This window comes from Saprolegnia parasitica, assembly GCF_000151545.1.
Source record: "Saprolegnia parasitica CBS 223.65 unplaced genomic scaffold supercont2.13, whole genome shotgun sequence".
Taxonomy (NCBI): Eukaryota; Oomycota; class Saprolegniomycetes; order Saprolegniales; family Saprolegniaceae; genus Saprolegnia; species Saprolegnia parasitica.
In genome coordinates this window covers 504528-527906 of record NW_012156407.1, presented here as the reverse complement: position 1 = coordinate 527906, position 23379 = coordinate 504528, and the positions used below count along the sequence as shown (strand labels likewise).

General features: G+C 59.0%; 12 protein-coding genes across 12 annotated transcripts; 5 read left to right on the top strand and 7 right to left on the bottom strand.

Annotated features, from left to right (window-relative positions):
- Positions 1-7: 7 nt before the first annotated feature.
- On the bottom strand, positions 8-1460 carry SPRG_04477 (hypothetical protein; the record flags this gene model as incomplete). Its single annotated transcript, XM_012343401.1, has 5 exons — positions 8-272; positions 321-493; positions 543-784; positions 837-1168; positions 1219-1460. The coding sequence occupies 5 exons, from the start codon at positions 1458-1460 to the stop codon at positions 8-10; spliced, it is 1254 nt and encodes a 417-aa protein (XP_012198791.1).
- A 99-nt stretch (positions 1461-1559) lies between these two features.
- On the top strand, positions 1560-3097 carry SPRG_04476 (hypothetical protein). The gene is made up of 3 exons (XM_012343400.1): positions 1560-1670; positions 1732-2539; positions 2583-3097. The coding sequence occupies exons 2-3, from the start codon at positions 1768-1770 to the stop codon at positions 3068-3070; spliced, it is 1260 nt and encodes a 419-aa protein (XP_012198790.1). The 5' UTR covers positions 1560-1670; positions 1732-1767; the 3' UTR covers positions 3071-3097.
- Positions 3098-3633: 536 nt separating this feature from the next.
- SPRG_04475 (hypothetical protein) lies at positions 3634-4134 on the bottom strand (the record flags this gene model as incomplete). Its single annotated transcript, XM_012343399.1, has 2 exons — positions 3634-3800; positions 3849-4134. 2 exons carry the CDS (start codon positions 4132-4134, stop codon positions 3634-3636), a joined length of 453 nt encoding a protein of 150 aa, XP_012198789.1.
- Positions 4135-5766: 1632 nt separating this feature from the next.
- Positions 5767-6959, bottom strand: SPRG_04474 (hypothetical protein; the record flags this gene model as incomplete). Its single annotated transcript, XM_012343398.1, has 3 exons — positions 5767-6384; positions 6422-6602; positions 6646-6959. The coding sequence occupies 3 exons, from the start codon at positions 6957-6959 to the stop codon at positions 5767-5769; spliced, it is 1113 nt and encodes a 370-aa protein (XP_012198788.1).
- A 1042-nt stretch (positions 6960-8001) lies between these two features.
- SPRG_04473 (hypothetical protein) lies at positions 8002-8783 on the top strand. Its single transcript, XM_012343397.1, has one exon. It carries the CDS (start codon positions 8016-8018, stop codon positions 8751-8753), a length of 738 nt encoding a protein of 245 aa, XP_012198787.1. The 5' UTR covers positions 8002-8015; the 3' UTR covers positions 8754-8783.
- Positions 8784-9295: 512 nt separating this feature from the next.
- SPRG_04472 (hypothetical protein) lies at positions 9296-11666 on the bottom strand. Its single transcript, XM_012343396.1, has 6 exons — positions 11526-11666; positions 11391-11474; positions 11211-11340; positions 10822-11166; positions 10012-10776; positions 9296-9971 (listed from the first exon to the last, which is right to left on the bottom strand). Exons 1-6 carry the CDS (start codon positions 11546-11548, stop codon positions 9462-9464), a joined length of 1857 nt encoding a protein of 618 aa, XP_012198786.1. The 5' UTR covers positions 11549-11666; the 3' UTR covers positions 9296-9461.
- A 1270-nt stretch (positions 11667-12936) lies between these two features.
- On the top strand, positions 12937-14001 carry SPRG_04471 (CAMK protein kinase). Its single transcript, XM_012343395.1, has one exon. It carries the CDS (start codon positions 12957-12959, stop codon positions 13926-13928), a length of 972 nt encoding a protein of 323 aa, XP_012198785.1. The 5' UTR covers positions 12937-12956; the 3' UTR covers positions 13929-14001.
- A 56-nt stretch (positions 14002-14057) lies between these two features.
- On the bottom strand, positions 14058-15619 carry SPRG_04470 (hypothetical protein; the record flags this gene model as incomplete). The annotated part of the gene is made up of 5 exons (XM_012343394.1): positions 14058-15000; positions 15045-15186; positions 15246-15332; positions 15377-15463; positions 15508-15619. 5 exons carry the CDS (start codon positions 15617-15619, stop codon positions 14058-14060), a joined length of 1371 nt encoding a protein of 456 aa, XP_012198784.1.
- Positions 15620-15920: 301 nt separating this feature from the next.
- SPRG_04469 (hypothetical protein) lies at positions 15921-17469 on the top strand. The gene is made up of 5 exons (XM_012343393.1): positions 15921-16321; positions 16371-16599; positions 16646-16759; positions 16827-16986; positions 17045-17469. Exons 1-5 carry the CDS (start codon positions 15936-15938, stop codon positions 17380-17382), a joined length of 1227 nt encoding a protein of 408 aa, XP_012198783.1. The 5' UTR covers positions 15921-15935; the 3' UTR covers positions 17383-17469.
- A 146-nt stretch (positions 17470-17615) lies between these two features.
- Positions 17616-18251, bottom strand: SPRG_04468 (hypothetical protein; the record flags this gene model as incomplete). Its single annotated transcript, XM_012343392.1, has 1 exon — positions 17616-18251. One exon carries the CDS (start codon positions 18249-18251, stop codon positions 17616-17618), a length of 636 nt encoding a protein of 211 aa, XP_012198782.1.
- Positions 18252-18485: 234 nt separating this feature from the next.
- On the bottom strand, positions 18486-19260 carry SPRG_04467 (hypothetical protein). Its single transcript, XM_012343391.1, has one exon. The coding sequence runs from the start codon at positions 19244-19246 to the stop codon at positions 18563-18565; it is 684 nt and encodes a 227-aa protein (XP_012198781.1). The 5' UTR covers positions 19247-19260; the 3' UTR covers positions 18486-18562.
- An 835-nt stretch (positions 19261-20095) lies between these two features.
- On the top strand, positions 20096-20886 carry SPRG_04466 (hypothetical protein; the record flags this gene model as incomplete). Its single annotated transcript, XM_012343390.1, has 1 exon — positions 20096-20886. The coding sequence occupies one exon, from the start codon at positions 20096-20098 to the stop codon at positions 20780-20782; it is 687 nt and encodes a 228-aa protein (XP_012198780.1). The 3' UTR covers positions 20783-20886.
- Between the last annotated feature and the right edge of the window lie 2493 nt (positions 20887-23379).

Below are 23379 nucleotides of genomic sequence, written 5' to 3'. Positions count from 1 at the left end.
CAAAGCCTTAGAACTTTTGTAGCGTGAGACGGAGGTGGAGAGCGCCGGCCTCGATCGTCTTGTTTTTGAGGACGCGGGCCCGAGTCTTCTTGCTTAGGACGCCGAGCGCCGTCTCCTTGACCATGACACCGAAGCCATGCAACGGCCGAATGATCACGCCGGCCATGCCAAGCCCGACGCCTTTTGCAAACCCGCCAAAGCCACTCAACTTGGCGCCGCGGATCGGGTCCTTCCACATGCCTGTGATCCCCGTGACGACGCCCTTGGTGAGCCTACACACCTGCTTTTAGCGATGATGCGAGTGCGCTGGACCGTCGTACCCTTCGCCGGCCGCGACCATGTGATCGCCAAAGTTGCGTGGCCACTCCTTGGGCATGGTCGCCGCATACCACACGTTGGATGGCTTCGTGGCGTCGAGGACGCGGAGGCGGTCGGCGTCGATGACAAAGCTGCCCATCTTGCGGTCCGGCTGCAACTTGTTGAAATCGTACACCTACGTAGCCTGTGCGCGCACGGTGGCACTGGAGCAGAGTGAGTATTACCTGCACGACGAGCGGCGACTGACCGTCCCACGAGAGCCGAAGGGTTTCGCGCCACTTTGGGTGCAGCGACTGCTTGACGCAGTGGCTCGAAATGACTTGCTCGCCGAGTCGGAACGAGACGTACGGGTCGGAGCTACCGCCCACGTCCATCGCGACCAAGTCGGCGCCTTCGACGAGCTCGATCGTGAGGATACCGACGTACTCGACCATGCCGTGGGACCCGTGCGAGCTCGCGGCGGCATCTACGTCAACGTTTCAATCTTTCAAGTTTTCAAGCGCAATGATGGTGGATACTTCGCGCCGTGGGCCGAACGAGGCTCGACATGGCTTCTTGCCGCGTCTTGTTGGGGCCCATGCGGTACGCCATCTCGACGTACTTGGCGATGATGTAGGTTTCCCGGGCGTCGCGGGCGCAGTCGGGCAGCGGCTTGGAGACTATCGTTGGCACGGAAAACTCGAGCGTCTCGTTGAGGCGCGCGTTGCCGCCGGCTTGGACGCACTCGAGCTGCGACCGCGTCCACTTGTCGAGCGTGCAGCTCAAGACAAACGAGATGTGGACGCCGAGCGACCGGTGGACGCCGGCACACTGCGTGCAAATGAACCCGCCGTGCGTCACTGTCGCCCACCTAGACATGCAGTGGATACATGCATTTTAAACGACAATGCTAATATGTACTTGGGCTGGGGCGCGTTGCAGTCGGCGCAGTGGAGGTTCTCGTCGCGGGCGAGCAGGTCCGTGAGCGCGGCGATCGTAGCGTCCAGCGGCAAGTAGCTGCCATCATCATCGTCGTCGTCGTCGCCGTGTTGCGGGCCGTCAAAGCTCGGCTTGGCCGTGAGCTCTTCCTGGAGCTCGTTCTCGTCGAACTGGTTCTCGATCCGGCGCGCGGCCGATCGGGGCGTCTCGGGCTGGGTTGGCATGCCACGCAGGCTCGAATATGCGCCAGAGCCCGAAATTTCGTGCAACCAAAGAGGCTAAAATTACCCTCGAATGATCGCGGGCGGGCGAGAGAAGGAGAAGCAGCCGTTGGGAGTCGTCAGCGTCCGTGGACGTCTAGAAGCCGTTCCTCGTGCGATGCAACGTACCCGCGCTAGCTGGCCCTCTCTCCATCGTGGTGGCGTCGCCGACGGGTAAAGGAGCGTACCGTGAGCGCCATAGCTCTGTGCAAAGTCTAAAACCACGTCACTTTAGCGGCAGCAACGACACAGGAAAGCGGCTACACGATGCATGGTCCTGCGCGTCATAGCTCTTTACGTGTGTGCATGCATGTGTGAGCTCCTCGCGGTACGTGTGCGTGGCCATATACGCACGTCTATCCTCGCCGTCGTATCTCTCGCGACCAACGACCCTCGCACATCAACTTTTTACGAGTACAAGCAGAATGCACACACGAGAGCAGCTAGCTCGAGCATGAAACGTGGAGGGTCGTTCTTCCGTTGCATACTGCGTCGAGCACGTGCCGAGAACCTTATTTGTACCAGTGAGCCGAAAATAGCGCAGGCAAGGAGCGTCACGATGCGGGGCAAGGCGGCTGGCCGTGGGACGGACCCGCCGCTTCTGAATGACGACAACGACGACGAGACCGACGACTTGGATCTCAACAGGTGGTGCGATCCTGACATTGACGACCAGCTCGACTTGCTCGTGCTCGACGATTGGTCACGCCCACTCGCCATCACCGAAAAAGAGGCAGCGCTACGCGCCCAGCGAGATACGCTCCGGCGCCTCCAGCGCGAAGCCAAGCTCAGAGCCGAAGAGAAACCTCGAAATGAGAGCTCCAAACCAGCGGGTCGCCGGCCACCGCGACCCAAGCCAGACGAGATCGTCAACACGAATCTCCCCGTGCAAAGCAGTCAACTTTCAGATGTTGCGAGTCGTCGGCCCCAAGCCATTTTGCACCTTTCGGCGCCGCCGCTGCACTCGATTCCGATCGCACTCCGAGATCTCGAGAACGATCGGATCAACCTCGCGCTCGACCATCCGTCCGACGCGCTCTTAGGTACCACCTGCTCGGCCAACGCTGTTGTAAAGTACGCGTATAGTGGCGTCCTCGTCAGCCGAGCTCCAAATGGTCGAGGCGCTGCGACAACCGCCATCGTCGATCCTCCTCGAGCTGCCACCGACGCGCGAACGGGACGCGCCGCTTCGACCGCTGCAGCCGTACCACCCGCTACGCAAAGGCCTGAGCTACGCCTCCGGCGCGCCCGTGCTGCGAAAGCTCGAGCAAGACCGACTCGATGCTGCGTTGAAACCAAGGGGCCGCCGGTCGCTCGACCTCATTGACGGTGATCCATCGTTGCGGATGCGCGCGGTGCGCAAGATGGACATTGAGCGGCAGATCCGTCAAGTCAAGTCGTGCTTACGCAACTCGATTGCGACCAAGAACGTCGAGTCACAGCCCAGCTTGACCGCGCCGTCGCGCCTCGATGTCTTGCGCAGCAGCGTGAGCACGTCCCTCCTCGAGGCGATGCTCACCACGCATCACCACAGCACAAACTTTCAGAGTCACAAACTGCAAGTAAAACGATAACATAGGTCGGAACATGGACTAGTAGAATTTATCGACTTGGTCAAACCGCCACTCCGATCCTGCCACCCAGAAACCATCAACGACGGCGAGAGATACGACGTCGTGCTGCGGCTCGGTTAGTGGGCCGTGTTTTGACGTTTTTTGACGTATCTATCCCGTGACGGGGCCCGAGCCGTCGTTGGGACTGCGTCGAGTGCTCGACTCCAACCCACTTCGCGGCGGCGACACCACCACGGTGCTCGACAGAAGTGGCTCCGCTAGACGTGTTGTCGTGTTGCGATGGTGTCGAGTGCTTCCTGGCCCTAGCCCTTGCAACGATGCACCGAGGTTTCGAAGCTCTTTACCTATCAACAAGGAACAATGTCAGTCGGCCACAGACGCTTCATCGCTAGCGTTGGGGCGTTGAATACCGACAACGTCGTTATTAACCTTCGCATAGCTTTGAAAGTGAAGAAGGCGCTGATACACGAGATACACGACAGAATGCTCCGTCAACGATTCCTCCTGCGTAGGTAGTCGAAGGCCCCACAATCAAAATAAGTTAAACAAGTAGCACGCTCGAGCTATGAGTAGGGCCAGACACGGTTGAGACCAGGATGCAGCTCCTGAAGCGTCTTCTTGCTCGACTTGACGGGTTTGCTTGGTGCCGCGTTCTTGGAGAGACAACTCGGCTGCAGCGGATCGGTGCTGGGCAGTACCTCGTCTGGGATCGTATCAGCGTCAAAGTCCACTAGACGACCATCTTGATGCAGTATCCATTCCAGCACGAAGCGCCTACCTTTGGCGATGTACGTGGTCCAGTCACCCGCGTTGCGCGTGCCAGCATTCGCCTTGCTGTATATCCTCGGCACGGTAAGCTTGTACATATGAAGCCGTCCAGCATCCATGAGGCTCGAGATCCGCGTCGGCGACGGCGGTGATTCGTCCGTGCGTGGCACCTGCGCTGGTTTGGGCGTGTGCTTCTTTCGCTGTGGCCACGTCGACCCGAGCCCGAGCGTCTTGTCGTCGTTGCTCCAGCCAGAGAGGACAAAGTCGTCAAGCGCGTCCCGCCGGTCCTTGGTCATTTCAAACCAAGCAACTCTATCGCGCGGCCATAAATACATTGTCAAGGTCATCAAATTATAGCCGTGATCATGTGTATCGCGACGGAAAACGCCTCTGCGTGCACGCTTCCGCTGTTGATGGATGTGAGTGATCGGAGCAAGAAGCTCCTTGGTCAAGCTTTCTTGGCCTCCGTTGGCCGCACTTTTGGCGAGTGCGCCTGGTCCAAGCGGAAGACGAGGCAAGGGTCAGAGTCCGGGTGCTGGGTGAGTCTAGCGCTAGGCAGTCCACACCACTCTCGAAACCAAATGAAATTTGCACCAAGGTTAGATTCCAAGAAAGTCGTGCCGCAACTCGACGCAAATAAGAAACAAAGACAGTATATGAAGAAACAAAACACATCGTTGTCAGTATTCGTTGTTGTTAATTGAAAGACTCCATGAACGGGGGTTCGGTGGAGCTACTGGTATGTCTCGCACGCATGCTGTCACTGTCTTCGTCCAATGAACGGCAGAGCCTGGGTTGAGGTCGGGTTGAGGTTACTTGTCGTCTTGAAACCCTTGTTAAAAGTAAAGTTACGACCTTGTCGAGAAACTTGAGCGTGGAGCAGAAGCGAGGACCGTCACCGACGATGGGGGTCCTTGGCGCAATCGCAATGTCGGCTACGAGAACCAAAAGGCCGTTGCTGTCGACAACGGTCGTCAAGTCGACGGGCTTCGGGCGTCGGGATCGGCCACGGTGGCCACAGCAAGACAGCACTCGCCTGGTCCATCGCGACCGTGTTGTCAGCCCGCGCTTCGAGCGACAACGGGAACTTGAGCAAAAAAAAAGTCGCCCGCGTCATCGAGTGAGTGCCGATGTCATCTTGGAGCGCTACCAGCGCGGTTGTCGGGATGTAATTGACGGCACCAAGGGTCTGGCCGAGTCAAATGGAAAAATGCCAACGTTATGCTAGTACCGCGTTATACTATAATACGTAGTAAGTACAAAACGGACGATTATGGACGCTGGACACTGATGTTTTCGACGGTTTTACACGCTTGCGCACGATTGTGAAGGACTCGGCTCGACGACCGAATTGACAGCCGAGGACTGGACAAGCTTTTCACTCCACCGTCATAGCAACTTGGAGAGACGGAGCGCAGCGTGCTGCTATTTGGAGAGATGCAGCGCACACGCTGTCGCTGGTCGGCGCGACTGTGCGTGTGCATGGAGCAAAGCCCGCTGCGGGTCGCGGAGGAGCTTGTCGAGAACAGTGCTGCGGGAGCGCCGAGGGAAATCTAGCAATTCCCTCAGAACGTGAGCACCGCCACGATGCAGAACACATGAGTGAGCGCATGGACAACCAGCTCACCTTGCGCCAAACACCCGTCAAGTGGTATCAACTATGGGTATCAACTGCGAGCTGGGGCGTGGCAAAGATCAATGTGTGACAGTCCGATCATCTCGGTCGAGACGACGGCACGTCGACCAGTCAGTACGACGCGTAGATGGTGCTTGGTGTAGCAGCCGAGCAGTAGGCGCTGGATTGGTGGGCTGGCAGAGGCACGAAACCGATGCGGTTGACGATCAAGAGACGTAATAGGTATCCTTGGGACAGACGAACGAGGCTCCCTCGGTAATAGATAACGTTAATCCTACAGCAGTGACAAGTGCTACGTGGTTCTTTTGGCGTCGTCTTCGTCGTCGTCGCCGTCGTCCGAGTCCTCTTCGTCGTCTTCGCCCTCGTCGTCATCGTCGTCGAGGTCGTCGAGCTCGGACGAGCTTGTGTACGTCAGCTTGAGGTTGCACTCGCTCGCGTCCAAGTCCTTATCAAGCGCGTCGGCGTCGACGAGCTCAAACTCGGACGCAAAGTCGCGCGTCGCCGACGTGCGAAGGAGACCGTCCTTGGGCTGCACGCCCACGTACCACCGGCGCAGTCGGCGCGATTGGAGCTCGCCGTTGTACGCGTACTCGAAGCGGAAGAGGTTCTCGCGGTGGTAGATGCGCGGCCGAATGAGCTTGACGCACTTGGCCTTGGAGCACACAAGGCGGCCGCTCGAGACGTCCTCGAACGTCACCTTCATCGTGTTGATGTCCGTCTGCTCGGCGCGCGCATAGAACGGCGACGGAAGGTTCCGCAGAAGTGGCTCGGTCTCGGCCAAGTCGACTTCGACGACGTACAAGAGGTTGCCGCGGACTTGGACGTACTTGGTCGTGTCCTTGAGCTTGAGATAGACGCGCCGCCGCTGGTTCGTGCTCGGGTCGAGACTGTTCAAGCGCGAGCAGAGCGTCTCGAGCGGCAGTCTCAGCGTCCTTGAGTTTGTGAACCTGCGAGACGAGCGAGTCGAGGTGCTGCGACACGGACCGCTGGCGCTCGTACGGGATCGACGTCGGCCCGGACGTAAAGATCTGCTTGGCAAAGAGCCGACCCGTCTTGCACCAGTTGGCGACGTGCTCGCAGTTGAGGACTAAGAATGTTAAAGTGGCCGCGGCCGGCGCCGAGGAGGAACTGGCAGCGCGCAATGACCACTGGCGGAATGTCGGACGCCGACCGGTGCACTTCGCCCAGCTTGGAAATCGTGTCGCCGAGAATCGACGAGTTGTACTGGACGCGGCGAAGGTACTTCATCGAGCGGCCATCCAAGAACTGCGTCAGCGTGGTGAGGCGGAAGCACGAGTCGGCCTGCGACTCGGCAAAGTTCTGGAGCGGGCTCCACGTGTGGGCCACAATGACGTCGTCGGGCGTCTCGCCGCGCGTGTAGACGATGCCATGGTGCGAGTATGTGATGGGCCATCGGCCAAAGTCCCAGATGCAGATCTGGTCAGCGATCTGGAGCGTCGAGACGTGGTAGACGGCCGAGTTCATGTGCGCGACGCAAGCCAAGTTGCCGACTGCCCCAGTATCGGTTCGTTTTTTTTACGCAAACCAGCCAAAGCACTTGGCGTTTCTATTCCGCGTGCGAAAAATGGTATTTTATTAGTCGCCGCGGCCAAGCGCCACGCTATTTTTTCGAAAACTTTAATTCGGCCTATAGCGCGCTATCGCAGATCCGATATTTTTATTCAGGCGCACCTGTCACACCGGCAAACTGGCCCGCGGACCCAGGAGATGGATCGTCGCCAACAGCCAACGGCGCCGGGCCGGCGACAGTAGTAGTAGTAGTTACGAGTACAATCCGACTCGGTGCGTTGACGCGTGATTATACGCACTGTACTTGCCAGCGCACTAGTTAGTTAGTACAGCCATAGGACGACCGGTAGTCGAAGGAAGGGCGGAAGGCGACCATGCGTAGCGGCAGTGGTCGGTTGCCCCATGTGCAACGCAGGATATAGCGTTTCTAGATCTCGTGACATGGCGGCGTCATGGCCAAGGTCGCTGCTTTTATGGTCGACTTGTTGACTCGGCTCGAGGCAAGCTACTGCAACCAAGAGCCAAGATCTTAGCGCCATCGCGTGGCCAGTGGTGAATGTCCCTGCGCGTGGCATGTTCCTAGGTATACTTGGGACCGTGATGGGTTCATGCGTGCGACGATGGCGTCAGCCGACGTTGTAGAAGCAGAGGAAAAGGATGGCGGGTACACACATCATTCGCTTGATTGCAGGAAAGGCCATCCACGATCAAACTTCAACGACGTGACGCAGTTGCCAGTAGACCTCGTCGTCGACGGAAGATGCAACCTTTGGACGCAGAACACAGAAGCAGGAAGAGAATTTCGGACGTTTTGAGAAGCCGCGGCCAGCATGGCCATGTCCGTGGTACTGCTGCCGCAGCATCGCATCAGTATCAGTCTAGCAGCAGCACGGGTATCCTGGTGTTGCTGCCTTCTCGAATCTTGTCGAATCGGATCGCGCGGTTTGAAATCTTTTGCTTTTTGACCAATCGGATGCCGGCTGCGCTGCTCACCGTAACATTTCAGGAACCATGCTTGGTGGACGTGGCGGCGGCGGTGGCCGGGCGGCGCGGGGCGTGAGCGCCGGCGACTGGATTTGCCCGACCGAGGGCTGCGGCAACATCAACTTCGCTCGCCGCCTCGAGTGCAATCGGTGCTTCAAGCCCCGCGCCGACGCGCCGAAGGGCAAGCCCGAGAAGACGGGGCTCTTTGGCCCGGGCGACTGGGCGTGCGGCAAGTGCGGCAACATGAACTGGGAGCGGCGTAACGAGTGCAACATCTGCAAGAACCCAAAGGCGACGCTAGGCCCGGAAGAGAAGCGCGACGGCGCGGGCGGCGGCTTCAACGAGCGCCAAGAGCGCATGGCGTCCTCCAAGCGCGAGGTCGACGAAGATGGCTACGATGACTTTGGCATGCGTCGCCCATCCGTCAAGTCAAGCAAGGCCGAGCGCGAAGCCGCGGCTCTCGCACGTCTCAAGCAATCGTACAGTGGCATCTACGACAACGACCACGGGCCGGCCGACGACCACATCCGCCCCAAGGAAACGACGACCGCCGCAAGTGAGCAGTCGCCCGCCAAGCTGCGACGCAGCCGCGAGCGAGATGCGCGCCGGGACCGTGACGAGCCTCGATCCACCAAGCAGCGGAGCCGTAGCCGCGATCGCCCGAGCGACCGACGCAGCCGCAGTCGTGACCGTCAACGCAGCCGGAGCCGCGACCGTCAGCGTAGTCGGTCCCGCGGCCGCAACGATCGATCGTCTCGGCGATAAATGTACAGCATGCTCGTGTTCGCGCCGTAGATCCATGGCATTGCGTGCGTCTGACCCTCGTCAGCAACCAAGGGCCCTGTATCGAGGCTCACGTGCACAGAGGACGTCGGACCAAGGGACACTTCTTTTGTAGAATGAAGAAGGAAATTGCATTGCAAGCTATCGGTATACAACATGCCGACGCACGGCGCAGACGTATTGTAGGTGGAGGATGCAGGCGTGCAAGCGTAGCCACGTCAACACTCGGTCCGCGGATGGCGTATGGTGCAGACCACCACCCATTGGATAGATCTCAGATCAATGGCTTTGGGGAAGTGAACGACGGAGCGGTGGCGTACAGGACGCGCTGGCTGGAGGCACTCCAGCTCCGCAACATGCATGGGTTCGTGTGGTCGATCTCTACATCTTTTGACGTGGCATCCGGCGCTCGATCCATTCAATCCACCTTCATCGCCACCGTGATAGGGGCAGGCGTACACCAGTATGCACCCCTGGTATCGAGGTCACGCTACGAGCATCCATGGCTTGGCTCCTCACAACACATGCAATAAGATGACAAACTGAGTTGGGCTCCTTCTGGACGTACGCGTCGACTACAACGATGGCTACGTACATCCTGTCTGCCTGCTCTTCTTCATATTTAGGTCCGTCGTCGTGGCCGCGCGTGGCATCTTCGTCGGCGCCAAGAGGCTCTCGAGCAAGCGCGCCTCACGAGTTGACAAAGAACGGGTTGCGCGTCACGACGCGGGCGGCGGGCGGCGACGGCCGGCGGTCGTCTGGCTGGAAAAACATGCTCAAGCTCGACACTTGGTGCGCATACCGCGAGCCTTCCTCTTCGACGGCGTTCAAATCTTCCCAGAATGGATCATCTTCCACGCGCATCGATGTCGTTGTCGTCGGCGTCGGCTGGCCCCACAACGACGCTTCGGACGAGGCGCGGACGCCAGCGCCCAAGTGCCGGAACGCCGAGAGGTCAACGCTGTTTAACGACGGACTCGATGCGAGCATCGGTGGCGTCGGCGGTCGTTGCGTGTACGCGGCCGGCTGAAACACAATCACTTCGTCGTCAAAGTCCTCTTCTTCTTCGTCGTTGCCATCGTCGTCGTCGAATCCGCCGTGCTGGCTCAGGAGACCCATGCTCACATTGCTGGGCGACGCAGCCGACCAGCGCGGCGAGGTCTCAAACTGGTTTAAGTGCAAATAGAGGTACACACGCTCCTAGCACACGCTGAGATCGGCTCTAGAAAGAGGCATCTACCTCGTCACCAATCGGCTCGGTGAGGCGGCGGCCAAAGCCGACCAAGTTGGCACAGCGCACGTGGCGTGCATCCACCTCCGAGAGGAGCTCGTTGGATCCGATCGAGGATTGGTCCAGCGGCGCAAAGCAGCGCAGTTCGTGCATTTCCTTGAGCCGCGGCTTCCACGTGAGCGCGTCGGGGTCTTCGTGGTCCAAGCAGAGACTGTTGAGCACGCGCGTGAGCGATGCGAGGAACGGAGCCGTCTCGACCGACGCGAGCAGCTCCAGCCGCGGCTGCAAGTAGTCGGCCATGACGCTTACGGGCCCGAGCAGCGCTGTCTTGTCCCGGTTCTCGTCCACATACTCAAGCGTCGTCGTGAGCAGCAGCAACGCGAGCCGCAGCGCATGCGCGCGCATCGGGCCAACCGAGGTGTGGAGACAGTGCATGTTGATGGCGCAGAGCTTGAGCAAAAGTGCATCGCCAATGACACCGGCGGACAGCAACAGCTTGTAGTCATCGCCGACCGCGTCTTCCAGGTCCAATGGGTACGTCGTCGGGTCCATCGCGTCGTTCCCGGGCGAGAGAAAGTGGCCATGGAGCCGCGTGAGGCGGTGGAGAAAGCTCTTGAGGAAGGCCGACTTGTCTTTCGGTGACGACGTGCTCGTAATCGGCGGGAGATGCGATGGCAGTGGGCGCTGCCGCGCGCGTTCAAAGAGCAACGCGAGGTTCTCAGCCGCGGTTGCAAACGGCTGCGGCACGAGGAGGCTGCGGCAGTACCGGTACACCTACATGGTCATTGGAATCGGAAATGCGAATATGCAAGCGCGTACCGCGATTGTCTCGGCTTCGACGTAGGTCGCGAGGACGGCGAGCTGGTTGTGCGGGTTGCCGTTCTCGGGCATGACAGCGAGCGCGCGGTGGTAGTAGCTTTCGGCGGCGGCAAAGTTCTTTTTGGCTTTCTGGCTGTGCAGCTCGCGGTACCGAGCAATGTCGCCGAGGAAGATGAGGCACCGAAACATGCTCTGCAGCACCGCGTCGCTTGAAGGACCGGCCGCGAACGCGTCGTGGAGCTTCTCATAGTACGCCGACGCGCTGTCGAGGAAGGACTGGAACTGCAGCGAGACCTGGAAGAAGTGTTCGCGCACGCGCCGGTCGCCGTTCGAGGCCGCTGCATACTACCAGTGAGGATGAGGCGAAGCTACGCGTGGAGAGGACGTACCTTGCGAATGCTGCGACGGAAGCTCTCGATGCACTTGTAGAAGCACGGCTTCCAAAGCACTTCCTCGGTCTTCTTGGACGCCGAGTCGGCCGGGTACGACGACGTGTAGTGAAGCGCCTTCTCAAGCAGGCTACACATACGACGACTGAGCTCCATAGGATCCATCTTCGATCCATGTACCTCAGACGAAGCGGGTCGTCCGGGATACATGGCGCGCCGTTCTTGAGGCTCTCGCGGAGCAAGCGCTCGCTGGCGGCAACGTCCCTAATACCACCTGCCATGAGCCAGGATCGCCCATGACGCCATGGCGCTTACTTGTACAGCGACGACGAGACCATGAGGAAGCTGGTAGATGTGCTACCCGTCGGCTCGGTCGGTCGGAAGAGAGGGTCGGCGAGGGGCCGAGGGCGATGGCGACGTTGGTCCAAGTCCACGGAAGCGCCCGCTCACGACTTCCGATTATTCGGTTGGTGAAGGCCATAAACCCGTCAAAATTAATATCATGTTCTTTCGATACGTACAACCTCTATTAACGCATCTTTAACAAAGAGACGCGATCTTTCGCGAGGTTAGGCGAAGATACGTCGTACGACCTCGCTCGTCGTACGTCCTTGAGAGACTGCCAATACGAATTTGGATGGCTTCGATTACATGCGCAGCCCGTCTGGTTCGGAGAAGCAGCACCTGGGCTTCGTCTTGCGGGTCCTGGATGGCGACGAAGGGAATACAGTAAAGTAATTCCCTTGATGGCGACGGTCGTGGACACAGCGGATGGTGGCGCACGTCTTGGTACCACGAGGTCAGTTCGCTCAACAATCTTGCACCTTTTGGGTGTCGACGCCCGTGGCGTGGGGGAGCTCTGCGATAGAGGCTCGAGTCCGTGGTAAAGTGAACATGAATGTCCATTTTTATAATAACGGCCATTTGTAACTGCCGCGAAGAAGGGTTGAACACCGATTGTATACGGCCATCTAACATACAGCGCTTGGATACGTGCTTCTCTCATGATCGTAAAAACATTTTAGATCTGGGACCAGCGCATTGAGACGGCGGAGCGTTGCATCTGCGCCAAGCGCAACGAATGCGATCCAGCGCAGCAGAGTGCTACGCCACAATCCTGTCGACTGGAACGACGCACGTGGCGACAGGCATCAGGACGCAAGAGATTGGTCTCGGAGATGGAACGTCTGGCCACGTAGCGAGCCGTGCGCATTTTTGAGGCAAGAGTGGTCGTGCTTGGAACGATGCAGTCTCCACGTCCCACCGACTTCCACCTCCATCAGCTGTGTCGAACCCACGTGCGCACACCATTTCCCACACCTCACCGCCTTGCATATCGGTAGTATGCGCTGTCGTATCGGTAGTATGCGCTGTCGAAGAATCGGATTCGCGTGGCTATATTCGCTTCATTGTGCTGTCGCCACCGCAATGGAATCCTGAAATGCTGAAATTGCCAGACAGCCGCATGTGGGCAGCACCCTCCGACCAATATGCAGGTCCTTCTTAAAGACGCAGCCCTGCCCTTGGGACAGCGCCGGCAATGGCGCCACCGCGCGCGCCTGGCCTCTGTGCATAAACCGTCGTGTCGACAACTGCCTATATCCGGATAACGGCAATCTGAGTGCAAAGCGCCAAGTGCCGCGCGCGTGACTCACAGCGTTGCGACCTATTTCGGTATCCGGATCGGACTAAGATACCTTTGCACTTGGGCGCATTTTCGAGTTGGCGTCGTTCGACAACACCGACATGCTGCAGCTCACGTGGGTGCGCCAGCTCACGCACTCGGCGCGGTCCGAGGTCCACGTCTGCCACGCCGAGAGCCTCGGCGCCGACGTCGTCCTCAAGTGCATGGACGCCCAGCGCGTCTATGCGCGCGGCGAAGACGACGTGTTTGCCGAGCCGCGCGTGCACAAGCGCCTCACCAAGCGCGGCCACCCGAACATTCTGCGTCTTCTTGGCGAAGGCCGAAGCAACAATAGTGTCGAGATGGTCCTCGAGTACTGCGCCCACGGGTCGCTCTTTGACGTGCTCAGCGCGGCGCCGCAGCAGCAGTTCGAGCCCGCGCTCGCGCGTGTCTATTTCGACATGATCGTGTCGGGACTGAGCTTCATGCACAACGAAGGGTATGCGCACCGAGACCTCTCGCTCGAAAACATTTTGGTCGACGAGAACCATACGTGCAAACTGGCCGACTTTGGCGACGCAATCGGCGTCGACTTGGTCCGGACCGACCGCGCCGGCAAGCTCTTCTACATGGCACCGGAAGTCTACAACGGCGAGTACTACATCCCCGGCGAGGCTGACATGTGGAGCCTCGGCATCATCCTCTTTACGATGCTGACGGGCCACCCAGTATTTTTCAAGGCGCACGAGTCGGACCCAAACTATGCCATCTTGCTCGACGAAGGCCTCGAGGCCTTGGTCCACAAGCTCAACATGGCCCATTTGATCCCATCGATGGAAATGGAGATCTTGGAACAGCTTCTCGAGATTGACCCGGAAGAACGCATGACGATGGACGAGCTTCTCTCGCACGAGTACGTGGCCGCCGTCTTGCCGCAACCAGCAACGTTGCCGGCGCTGCGGTCGAGTCCATCGTCGACCAAGGTCGTGCGCACCCAGCGCAGGTACCGGTACCACCCGTACGACGCGCGGGCGAACGCGGCCAAGCACCGACGCGCCCGAAAGTTTGAGGCGCTCTTGTTCAACCTCCTCTAGTCGTCTCTGGTGTCGTCGTCGTCGTCGTCTTCGTATCCATGTGATTAAGTTATCCAACTCGTACTATTACTCGTTTTTCTTGCATTTTGCGTCCGAGTTGCCCGTGCGAGAGAAGGCGGTGGGTGGGTGCTAGAGAGAAGACGGTGACAGCAGCTGCTGCATCTTGAACACCAAGCGCGCCTCGAGGTCGGCGGGCGACGCCACCTCAAAGAGGAAGCCACCGGGCGCAAAGTGAGCTGCGTCCAAGTGCACGTGGTTTCTGGAGGCTTGCACCATGGCCGTGACCGCCGTCGCAATCAAGGGTACATATTCCGTGTACGCGCGATGGCCGCGGAGCAGCGAGAGTGGCGTCAGGCGATGTGGGTGCAGCGCCTGCAGCTTCTCCAGCCCGGCAGCAAGGACGCGATGGATACCGTCTTCGTACGTTCGATCCAAGCTCGTCTTTGTGAGCGAGCAATACTTGAGCGCGTCGGCGGCGACATCGAGGACCAGAAGAAGCGCAAAGGCTCCGTCGTCGTCGGTGTCGAGACCCGGTCGCTGCAGCATAAAACGACGGTCACTCAGCGTGCACTTGAACCCGAGCGGCTTCCAGAGGCTGCTGCGCAAGAGAGCAGTCGATATCGCGCACTGCGCAAGGTCGCCATCGTCGAGTAGCGGCACATGGTTGCCATACCGATACACATGCAGCGGAATGCCATCATCCGACGAGACGGACGGCAAGGGGCGGACGTGGGCCAGGACGTTGACGCGAACGTCACCAATATTGTCCTCAACGTGGACAATATCGTCATAGGCGCTGCCAACGTCGCACAAGAATCGGTCGATCGGGTCCAGCAGCGTGGGTGCGTGCTGCACGTGCATGGGCTGCCCGAGGTCGCTTGACACGACAAAGTCGACGGCGAGATCGCTTGCTATCGAGTACCGAAGCGCGGAAAAGTACGGCGAGAGCACGCTTAGCGCATCGACGAGGCTCGCCGGATCGGGCAACGGCAGGTGCAGCCGGACCTCGGTACCAGAAAACGCCTCGTGGTCCTCCGAGATGGCAAACTGTTTCGTCTCGGCAATGACCGCGCTAAGAAGAAGGAAGAAGAGATTGCATGACGCATGCATCTCTACCTCGCGTCCGAGGCCGTCGTGTCAATGTAGAGCTTGGTTGAGTGAATCTCGCGCGAGTCGAGCGTCGTCGTGACCTGGAGGCCGCCATGCGACGCGGCGACGTGCTCCTGGCTGTAGAGAAGAGCGGCCTTGAGGCCCAGCCCTATCAAGCACATACAAGATCATCTTTGGCACGATAGGTAGAGAAGACGCGAGACGAACCAAACTTGCCAATCTGGCCGACGGCCTTGGTCGTGGCAAAGACGCCGCCACAGAGCTGCGTGATGTGGTTCGCATGCATGCCCGTGCCTGCGCGTCATGGTCTCGCATGCTCACTAGACAAGAGCACGTACCATTGTCGGTGCAGACAACTTGGAGGTAGTCGCCGTCGCGGCGCAGCTGGAGCCGGATCATGCCATGATCCCCGACCGCGTCGAGTGCTGCGGGCCATGAGCTGTGGCCTCATGCACATCATCGCAGGTACCATTCTCGAAGAGCTCCTTGACCGTCTGCACGAGCGCTGCCCGCGGACTCCCAAAGCCGAGGACCTCGAGGTGGTCATGGACGAACTGCGCTGGCACGGGCTGCCGGATCATGCTGCTCGCGATCTTGTTGCAATCCCGGACGGTTTCCGGACTTGCAGTTTCATTGCGTGTTTGTATGGTATACTACATGCCAGTCCATTTATGGGGAGCCTCGACCAAGAGCCTTGGACCTGCCTGAGACCTTGGGTAGCGGTGGGTACTGATGGCGCCACCCAGAGCAGATGCATATGGCACTGGAGGCGGGTGCTTCCCACTGGTTGTCGTGGCATCACCGTGCACCACGAAGGCTTCCAAGGAACTCGGGCGCTTGTCCGGATACGCTGGAATCTGGCATCCGCATACAGTCTCGAATCCACGACCAAAGACGATGGCGACGACGGCGTTCCTCGACAAGCTCCATGCGCAAGCGCTCATTTACACGGACGGCAGCGTCCCGTTCGCCAAGGCGGCCATGGCCTCGCGCATCCCGAAGCTGCTCCACGAGATCGCTGACCAGAACGCGGCCACGAAGAGCCTCTCGGAGACCCACTGCGCCAAGCTCCGTGCGTTCGCCGACGACGTGGCGGCCAACAAGCCGATCCCGGCGCTGAGCAACCCGGCCATTGACCCAACATGGCACGCGGACTACGAGCGTCTCGGCGCGGGCAAGACGTGGCACGACGCGGCGTGGTTCTTTGCTGAGGCCTACCTCTTCCGCCTCGTGCTCGACGTCACTGGCTACGACGAGCATGGCGTCGACCCGTTCCACTGCCAGTACGTGGCATGGTCCTATCAAACGTATGGCGCTAACGAGATGCTATAGAAAGATGCACGAGCTCGACGACGCGACGCCGTGGCGGCTCCTCGAGACCGCGGCGGCGCTCGATGCCTCTGACTTGCCAACGCGCGAGAAGCTCGGCGACCTCATGAAGCTCAGTTTGTGGGGTAACAAGGCCGACGGCGCGTACAAGGAGGTCAAGGACACGATCAGCGGCGCGCATGCCAACTTGGCCGTCGACGACCAGTACCTCTTGACCAACCACTGCGCGCAGGTGCATCTCCGTCTATCTGTACAAACACGAGCGAGGCTGATGCTAGGTCATTGAGCACCTCGAGTCGTTCCATGGCTCGACGACGGTGCATTTTATCAACGACAACTGCGGTACCGAGATCCTCTTGGACTTGGCCCTTGTCGACCACCTTCTCACGCATGTAATACGTCCTCGTGCTTTGGGATCGTACGTAGAGGATGACATTGACGAACATGCGGTGGCTGTAGAAATGGTGCACATCCATCGTGCTGCACGTCAAGGGTGCGCCGACGTACGTCTCGGACGCGACCGCCAACGACATCGTCGAGACGGTCCGTTTGATGGGCGATGCGTCGCGGACGCCGTCGGTCCGGGCGCTTGCTTCGCGCCTCCAGGCCTTCCTAGATCGTACGTTCGACTCTCTACTTCTATCTCGTCGTGGGATTGATGTGCTATGCTGTCGTAGAGGGCGTCTTGAAGCCGATTGGCGATCTCTTCTGGAACCAGTACCGGTTTTATTTCGAGCTGCCAGCACATGTGACGCATTCGCTTGGCAGCGCAGGTCTTGTCGTTCTCAAGGGCGACGCCAACTACCGCCGTCTCCTTGGCGATCGTCTCTGGCCCGCGACGACGCCCATTGCAGAGGCGGTCCCGTACTTTCCAGCGCCGTTTGTCGCGCTCCGCACGATGAAGTCGGACCCGATTGTGGGCATTCTGCCCGCGCAAGAGACGACCTTGGAGGCCGACGACCCGCTCTGGCGCATCAACGGCCAGCGCGGTGTCATCCAGAGTGTCCTTCGTTAAGTCTAGGGCCTCGATGCTACCTGGTTCGAGTAAGCACTCAACACCGATAGAGCGTCCACATCTGGATCAACCCTTCTACATACTCGCACATATCTCGTCAGGACCACTGCATCCCATGACGGTGGTCGTCTTTGGTGTCTGCACGACGAGAGTGCAGTCGCCTGCGGGCTACGCGTCGGCGAGGCGGCATCAAGACAACGCACACCATTCTGCCTTTGATGATACTGGAGGAACTAGAGTAGACCGACGCGATCGGGACGGGTCGCGTCGAGCCGCTGCATGCGCTGGAGGTACGCAAAGGTAAGCGACACGACGAGCGTCACCAAGGCGATGCCAAGGACCGGAAGGACGTACACGACCGTGCTGACGGGGTACGTCAGGATGAGCCAGATCTTGAGCATGTTTTCGACCAAGAAGATGGTGCCCCAGAGCCACGAGAGGCGGCGAAAGCGTCGGCGTACGACCGGATCGCACCACGAGGCCTCGAGGCGGCGCGTGTCTACCGCCGTCGCGCAGTAGATGCGCCAGAGCACGTTCCAATCGTCCTGGAGGCATGGCCCTAGAAGCAACGAGGCAGCAAACGCGAGCGAAAAGAACGAGTCTTTGAATAGCAAGATGCGTGGGTTGTGCAGCGCCTCGGTGAGCCCAATGCACGTCGCTGTCGAGAGCACCTGGAGCAGCGAGAGGCTGTCCGTCTCGCGGTGCCAGAGCACGCCGTAGAGGCCCTTGAGCAGCGGCGGCAGCGCGGACAAGGCGATCGCGTTCACGTCGGACGTGTGCTTGGCCGCAATCGCATAGATGAGGAGCGGCAAGGCGACGTTGCACGCAAAGACGGCGCGGAGGTTGGCACGCCCGCCGACGGTGGCCATGGTACAATCTCTTCTTTTGTCATTTGGGGCCGAAAAAAAGGGAACAGCCATACCGGTACACTACCGTAGTACGCATGGTTGAAATGCCGCTCTCTGTATTCAAACTATCCTGGATATATCCAAGAGCGATAAATACATGGATATCATCACTACAGCACCTTGGACGCCGCTTGCACTGGTACTAGATTCGGGTAGATTCACTTGGCCAGGACACGTCGTCACTGCGATCTTCTCCCAGTGAATCGTTGTCGTCAACATCATTATTGATTAGTATTAGTACACAGACACAGCCACGGGGTTTAGACTTGGTCTCAGACGAGTGGCATCGTCTCGGCGCGCAAGCTGTCTTCGCGGTCCTTCATCTTGAGGTAGCAGTACGTGCCCAAGGTGAGCGACCCGCCAAACGCCATGCCCATCAGCGGCAACACAAAGATCATGGTGCCGACGGGGTACACGAGAATGAGCGCGACCTTGGCGCTGTTTTCCAGCACGAGGATCGTGCCCCAGAGCCCCGCGAGACGTTGGAAGCGGCGGCGAATATGCGGCCGACTCCACTTGAGGTCGAGCGCGTGCTTTTCGTCGACGGACGTCTCGGCGAGGAGGCGGTAGATGCGCCAGAGGAGGTTCCACTCGTCGTTATAGAACGCCACAAAGTACCCGAACGCAATGCAGAGCAGCAGGATCGAGTCCTTGAGTAAAATCACTTTCGGGTCCTCGAAGATCTCCATGAGCACGATGCACACGATCGTCGAGATGACTTGAAGCGACGAGATGAAATCTGCTTGGCCTTGTGACGAGATCTCGTAGAGGCCCTTGAGGATCGGTGGGATCGAGTGCAGCACCATCGCGTTCACTTCCGACGTGTACTTGACCGCGACCGAGTAGATAAGAAGCGGCAACAACCCGTTCAAGAGAAACACGAACCGCATGTCCCGGCGACCGTAGGTCTCGTTCGGCTTGACGTCACTGTCGGCGATGAGCGTCTCGGCCGTCATGGCTGGTCGACGGCAGAAAATCGGAAGTGGGCTTTGATAGGCATCGTCGCCATGGGTACGCGTGGGTGCAAGCTGGGTTTGCCCCGTTTAACCCAATGTTATGTCTGGGTTAAACACCGAGTTCGGAAGTCCCTCACCATCCGCTTGCATCCTTGATGCGCGACGGCCATCACGTGTTGCACTTCAAGCTTTCGAGCACGTGCAGGGATTCTTCAGAAGCCACTGGGCGAAAACGAGCTTGACAGCGTCGCTAGAGCCAGCCGAGATGCTACCTCGCCGAGGTGGCAGAGGTGAAGAGTGTGCACCTCGGCGTGTTCGCTCCTCTGAACACCCACCCGATCCTAGTACATGTAGCTACCGATCCTACTTGTCGTTCTTCGAACGCAGCGCGGAGCTTGGGATGTCCGTGCTTGCGGTACAAACGCAGTTGCATGGAAAGGGAGCGGTCGTGCACAGCAGAGTGGCATCCTCGAGGTGGACATCGTCTGGGCAGCAATGCCACCGCAGCAAAGGACCGCGTCCAAGCCCATCCTGTAGCTACCCGGTATTAGATGCATGACGTGGTACCTTGGCACTGCAGGGCGCTGCCGTCCACTGTGGGCTACAGTGGACGGGCATGTAAACGGGCCGCTGACGACCAAGCCGGCGACTACATTTTGGGAACAACCGGCTGCGTGGGTGTTTGTCCCAATGTCCCGTGGTGCATCTGGTGGGGCAAAGAAGAGTGATGTGCCTTCTACGAGAATGTTGGTCACCCACCTTGCACTTGCTTTGTATGGCACGTGCTTGCGTAATCCTCATCGCCTGCTGAAGCGTCGCCACCACCACATCCTCGCCGACGTCGTACCGATGGCCACTCGCCCGTCGACGCCGAGACGCGGCGACGCGACGACCTATGGCTCGAGCGACCTGCGCTACGTCGTGCTCTGCAACGCGCTCTTGCCCATGCTCATCTACTTTGTGGCGTCAAAGTACACGTCGCAGCTGATCGCGATGGCGCTGCAGTCGCTGCCGCCGCTGGGTCGCATCGTGTATCAGATGCTCGTGCAGCGCAAGGCCGACGCGATCTCGCTCGTCCAAGTGTCGGCGATCGTCGCGTGCCTCGTCCTCATGACGCTGCTCGACGACCCACGCGTCGCGCTGCTCAAGGACCCGCTCACCTTCATGTGTTTTGCAGTCGCGTTTGCGATCCCGCTCGTGCACGACCAATTCAACTTGCTCTGGATCAAGTACCGCCTCTTGAACGAGACGTCGCCAGCGGACGCCCAGTATCTCGACGACCTCTGGTCGCTGCGCCCCGTGCGCCGGCGGTTCCGAGCGCTCTCGGCGCTCTGGGGACTCGTCATCTTTGCGGAAGACTCGCTGCGCGTCTACTTGATCTTCCACTGCTCGCTCGACCTCATGGTGTACATCTCGCCCATCATTGGCACCTCGTGCATGGTTCTCCTCGTCGCGTACACGTACGAGCACCTCCGCGCATACGCACCGCTCAAGGACGCTTCGGACGACGAAACGCGGCCGCTCCTCCGCGCCTAAATACGCAGTCGGTGGCAATACTATGTCGACTACGAACCGATTGCCAGCGTCCATGCTACCTGTCAATTATCTTGACGAGCGTCCAACCGACTCTGCATGGGCGAGTGTCGAGCTTGGTGGGCATCGTCGACAAAGTTCAAAATACATATATTGCACAACGATTTCCTCGTCTCGACCTTGCCTCCAACGCACGCGCTTCTCTCGTCGATTCTATTCAGGGCCCCCACGATCCGCGCGTCGCTCGCACCGCTATTGACCCCGCGCAACGACGCGACGATGCTTGTGACGGGTGTGCTGCCATACGTCGAGATCTACCGCAACCTCAAGAAGGTCAACGACGCTACGTTGAGCTTCCAACCGATTTTGACCTCCCAAGGTTGACGTCGCGGCGGCATGGCGACTTTGGTGGTGCGGCAATGCCACACAGAATCAACCTCCGTACCGATGCGTTGCGCCTGCACAAATCGAATGCACAACGAAGCGCAAGCGGCTCTCAGAGTGGAAGTGCGTCATGAACAAGTTGGTCAAGTACTACGAGACCACGGTTTGCCGAAGATTGCCTCGAGTGACGGCGCGGATGCGGCGTTTGAATAAGTTAAAGGCGCCCTCGATCGTATCAGTGCCCAATCGGAGAAGAATCGCACACGTCGCACATCGCAGCTGAAGGTTCCAGCATTTACAACCAACCTCCTTTGTCCGCAATCCATGGCAGGCAAAAATCATTGGGATAGCGGTGATTAACACTTTCAAGTTTACTGGCGCCTGCTGGGTCATGTGCTGCGCCTGAAGGAAGACGTCCCTGCCAACATTGCCGCCATCCGCTTCTTTGCCGCTCCCGAGGCGCCCCGTTTTCTAGGCCGCACCAAGATCACGTTGCCGATCGTCCTGCACCGCGACCTCCAGTCGTTGTCGCCGCCTCCGTCGCTGGCGTCTCTCGAGGACCCCAACACACTGCGTAGCTTTGCCGCCGACGACAAAGCCTGGAAGGAATCTACGGAGCTTGTCATCATGCGCCTCACCCGCGGCCACAAGCGTCCCCGCGCGACTACAGAAGAACAAGATGCACCCCCGCGCCGCCGCCTGCGCAGCCACGGCCCGGCGAGCGAGTGAAGAAGAAGGAGATTGCTAGTCTCAACCGATGCGAACTCTTTGTAAGAACGAAGACAACGTTTTATTACTTGTATATATACTGCACAAGCACGCTGCCACGTCATGGTGGATTTTTGGCCAATCAGATGCCAAGGGACGGAGGCCTGTCCGTTAAATTCAATGCAGTTGCCGACCCGTACGGATAAATGTATCCGGTGGCCTCTGTGGTCTCCGAACGCACATTTGAGAGTCAACTCACTCGTGGACTGTAAATGGACTGCACACGTCGTTTTGCGTCGGCGGTGGTGGTAGACGTGGCCTGTGCTGGAGCTGCGCTTGCTGTGGCTCATGGCGTCGTGGGCGAGGACAAGTTCAACATTCTAACCATAATGGAGGTCGAGTTCGATGCCATGATTCCCGATCGTCGCTACAACCAGTGGTTCATCAACAACCTCCGCTGCTCTCAAGCTACGTTTCGCGCTCTTGTGTCCACCCTCCGCGTCTACATGAGCGACTACAAGTTCCGCAAGTCCACGCATTCGTTCGCCAAGAAGGTCACCATACTGCTGTACTTTCTCGCCAGCGAGGGCGGGATCCGCGAGACAGGAGGCGCTCTCGGTGTGTCCAAGTCGTGGTGCATCTACGTCGTGCAAGCATTTTCCAATGCCCCCCGCTGGAGGTGGCGTGGGCGGCAGCGGCGTGGAGGCAGTCTTCTTGGTCACCTTGCGCTGCACAGGCGCCTTGCAGTAGTCGTGGTGTTTGACGCGCCTTTGTGCGATAAAAACCAGCACTCGCCTCGAAGCAACAAAAGTTGACCCGGGATCAACTTTTTCTCCGCCAACGACTCCCTCAGCCGGATAATTGTATCCGTACGGCACCTTTTGGCAAGATGAGTCATCTCGAGTTGAAGTGGACGTTTGGAGCCCAGCGCCTGAAGCGTCGCCACACCACATCCTCGCCGACGTCGTACCGATGGCCACTCGCCCGTCGACACCGAGACGCGGCGACCTATGGCTCGAGCGACCTGCGCTACGTCGTGCTCTGCAACGCGCTCTTGCCATGCTCATCTACTTTGTGGCTGCGCTCGGGAACCACTCATGTGGCGACCTTATCCGGACGGGAACGCTAGCGCTACCTTTGCCGGTTGTCATTCTTGCATTTGCCTCGTCGAAGTAGCACCAATAGTCTGCACGGTCGAAATGAAAAGATGTACCTTCTTTCCCCATAAGATCGAAGCTGACTAGATCGAAAGACTCTGCTTGCACAGTGATGGTTTGATCGACCCTTGATATCGAGTAGTTTATAGTGCGCTGCGCCCTCTTCGTAGAGAGCGCGGTATGATCCGCGACGGATTATGATGTGAAACTTACTTAGGACACCTTCCGAACGCGTTTGCCAACGTGGTTGCTGTGGACCCTTTGTTATTCATACTGCCTGAATCCTCCTTCGCTTCTTGCGTATATTTTCCACTTGCGTAGCCACGATGAATGAAAGGATATGTGTTTTTG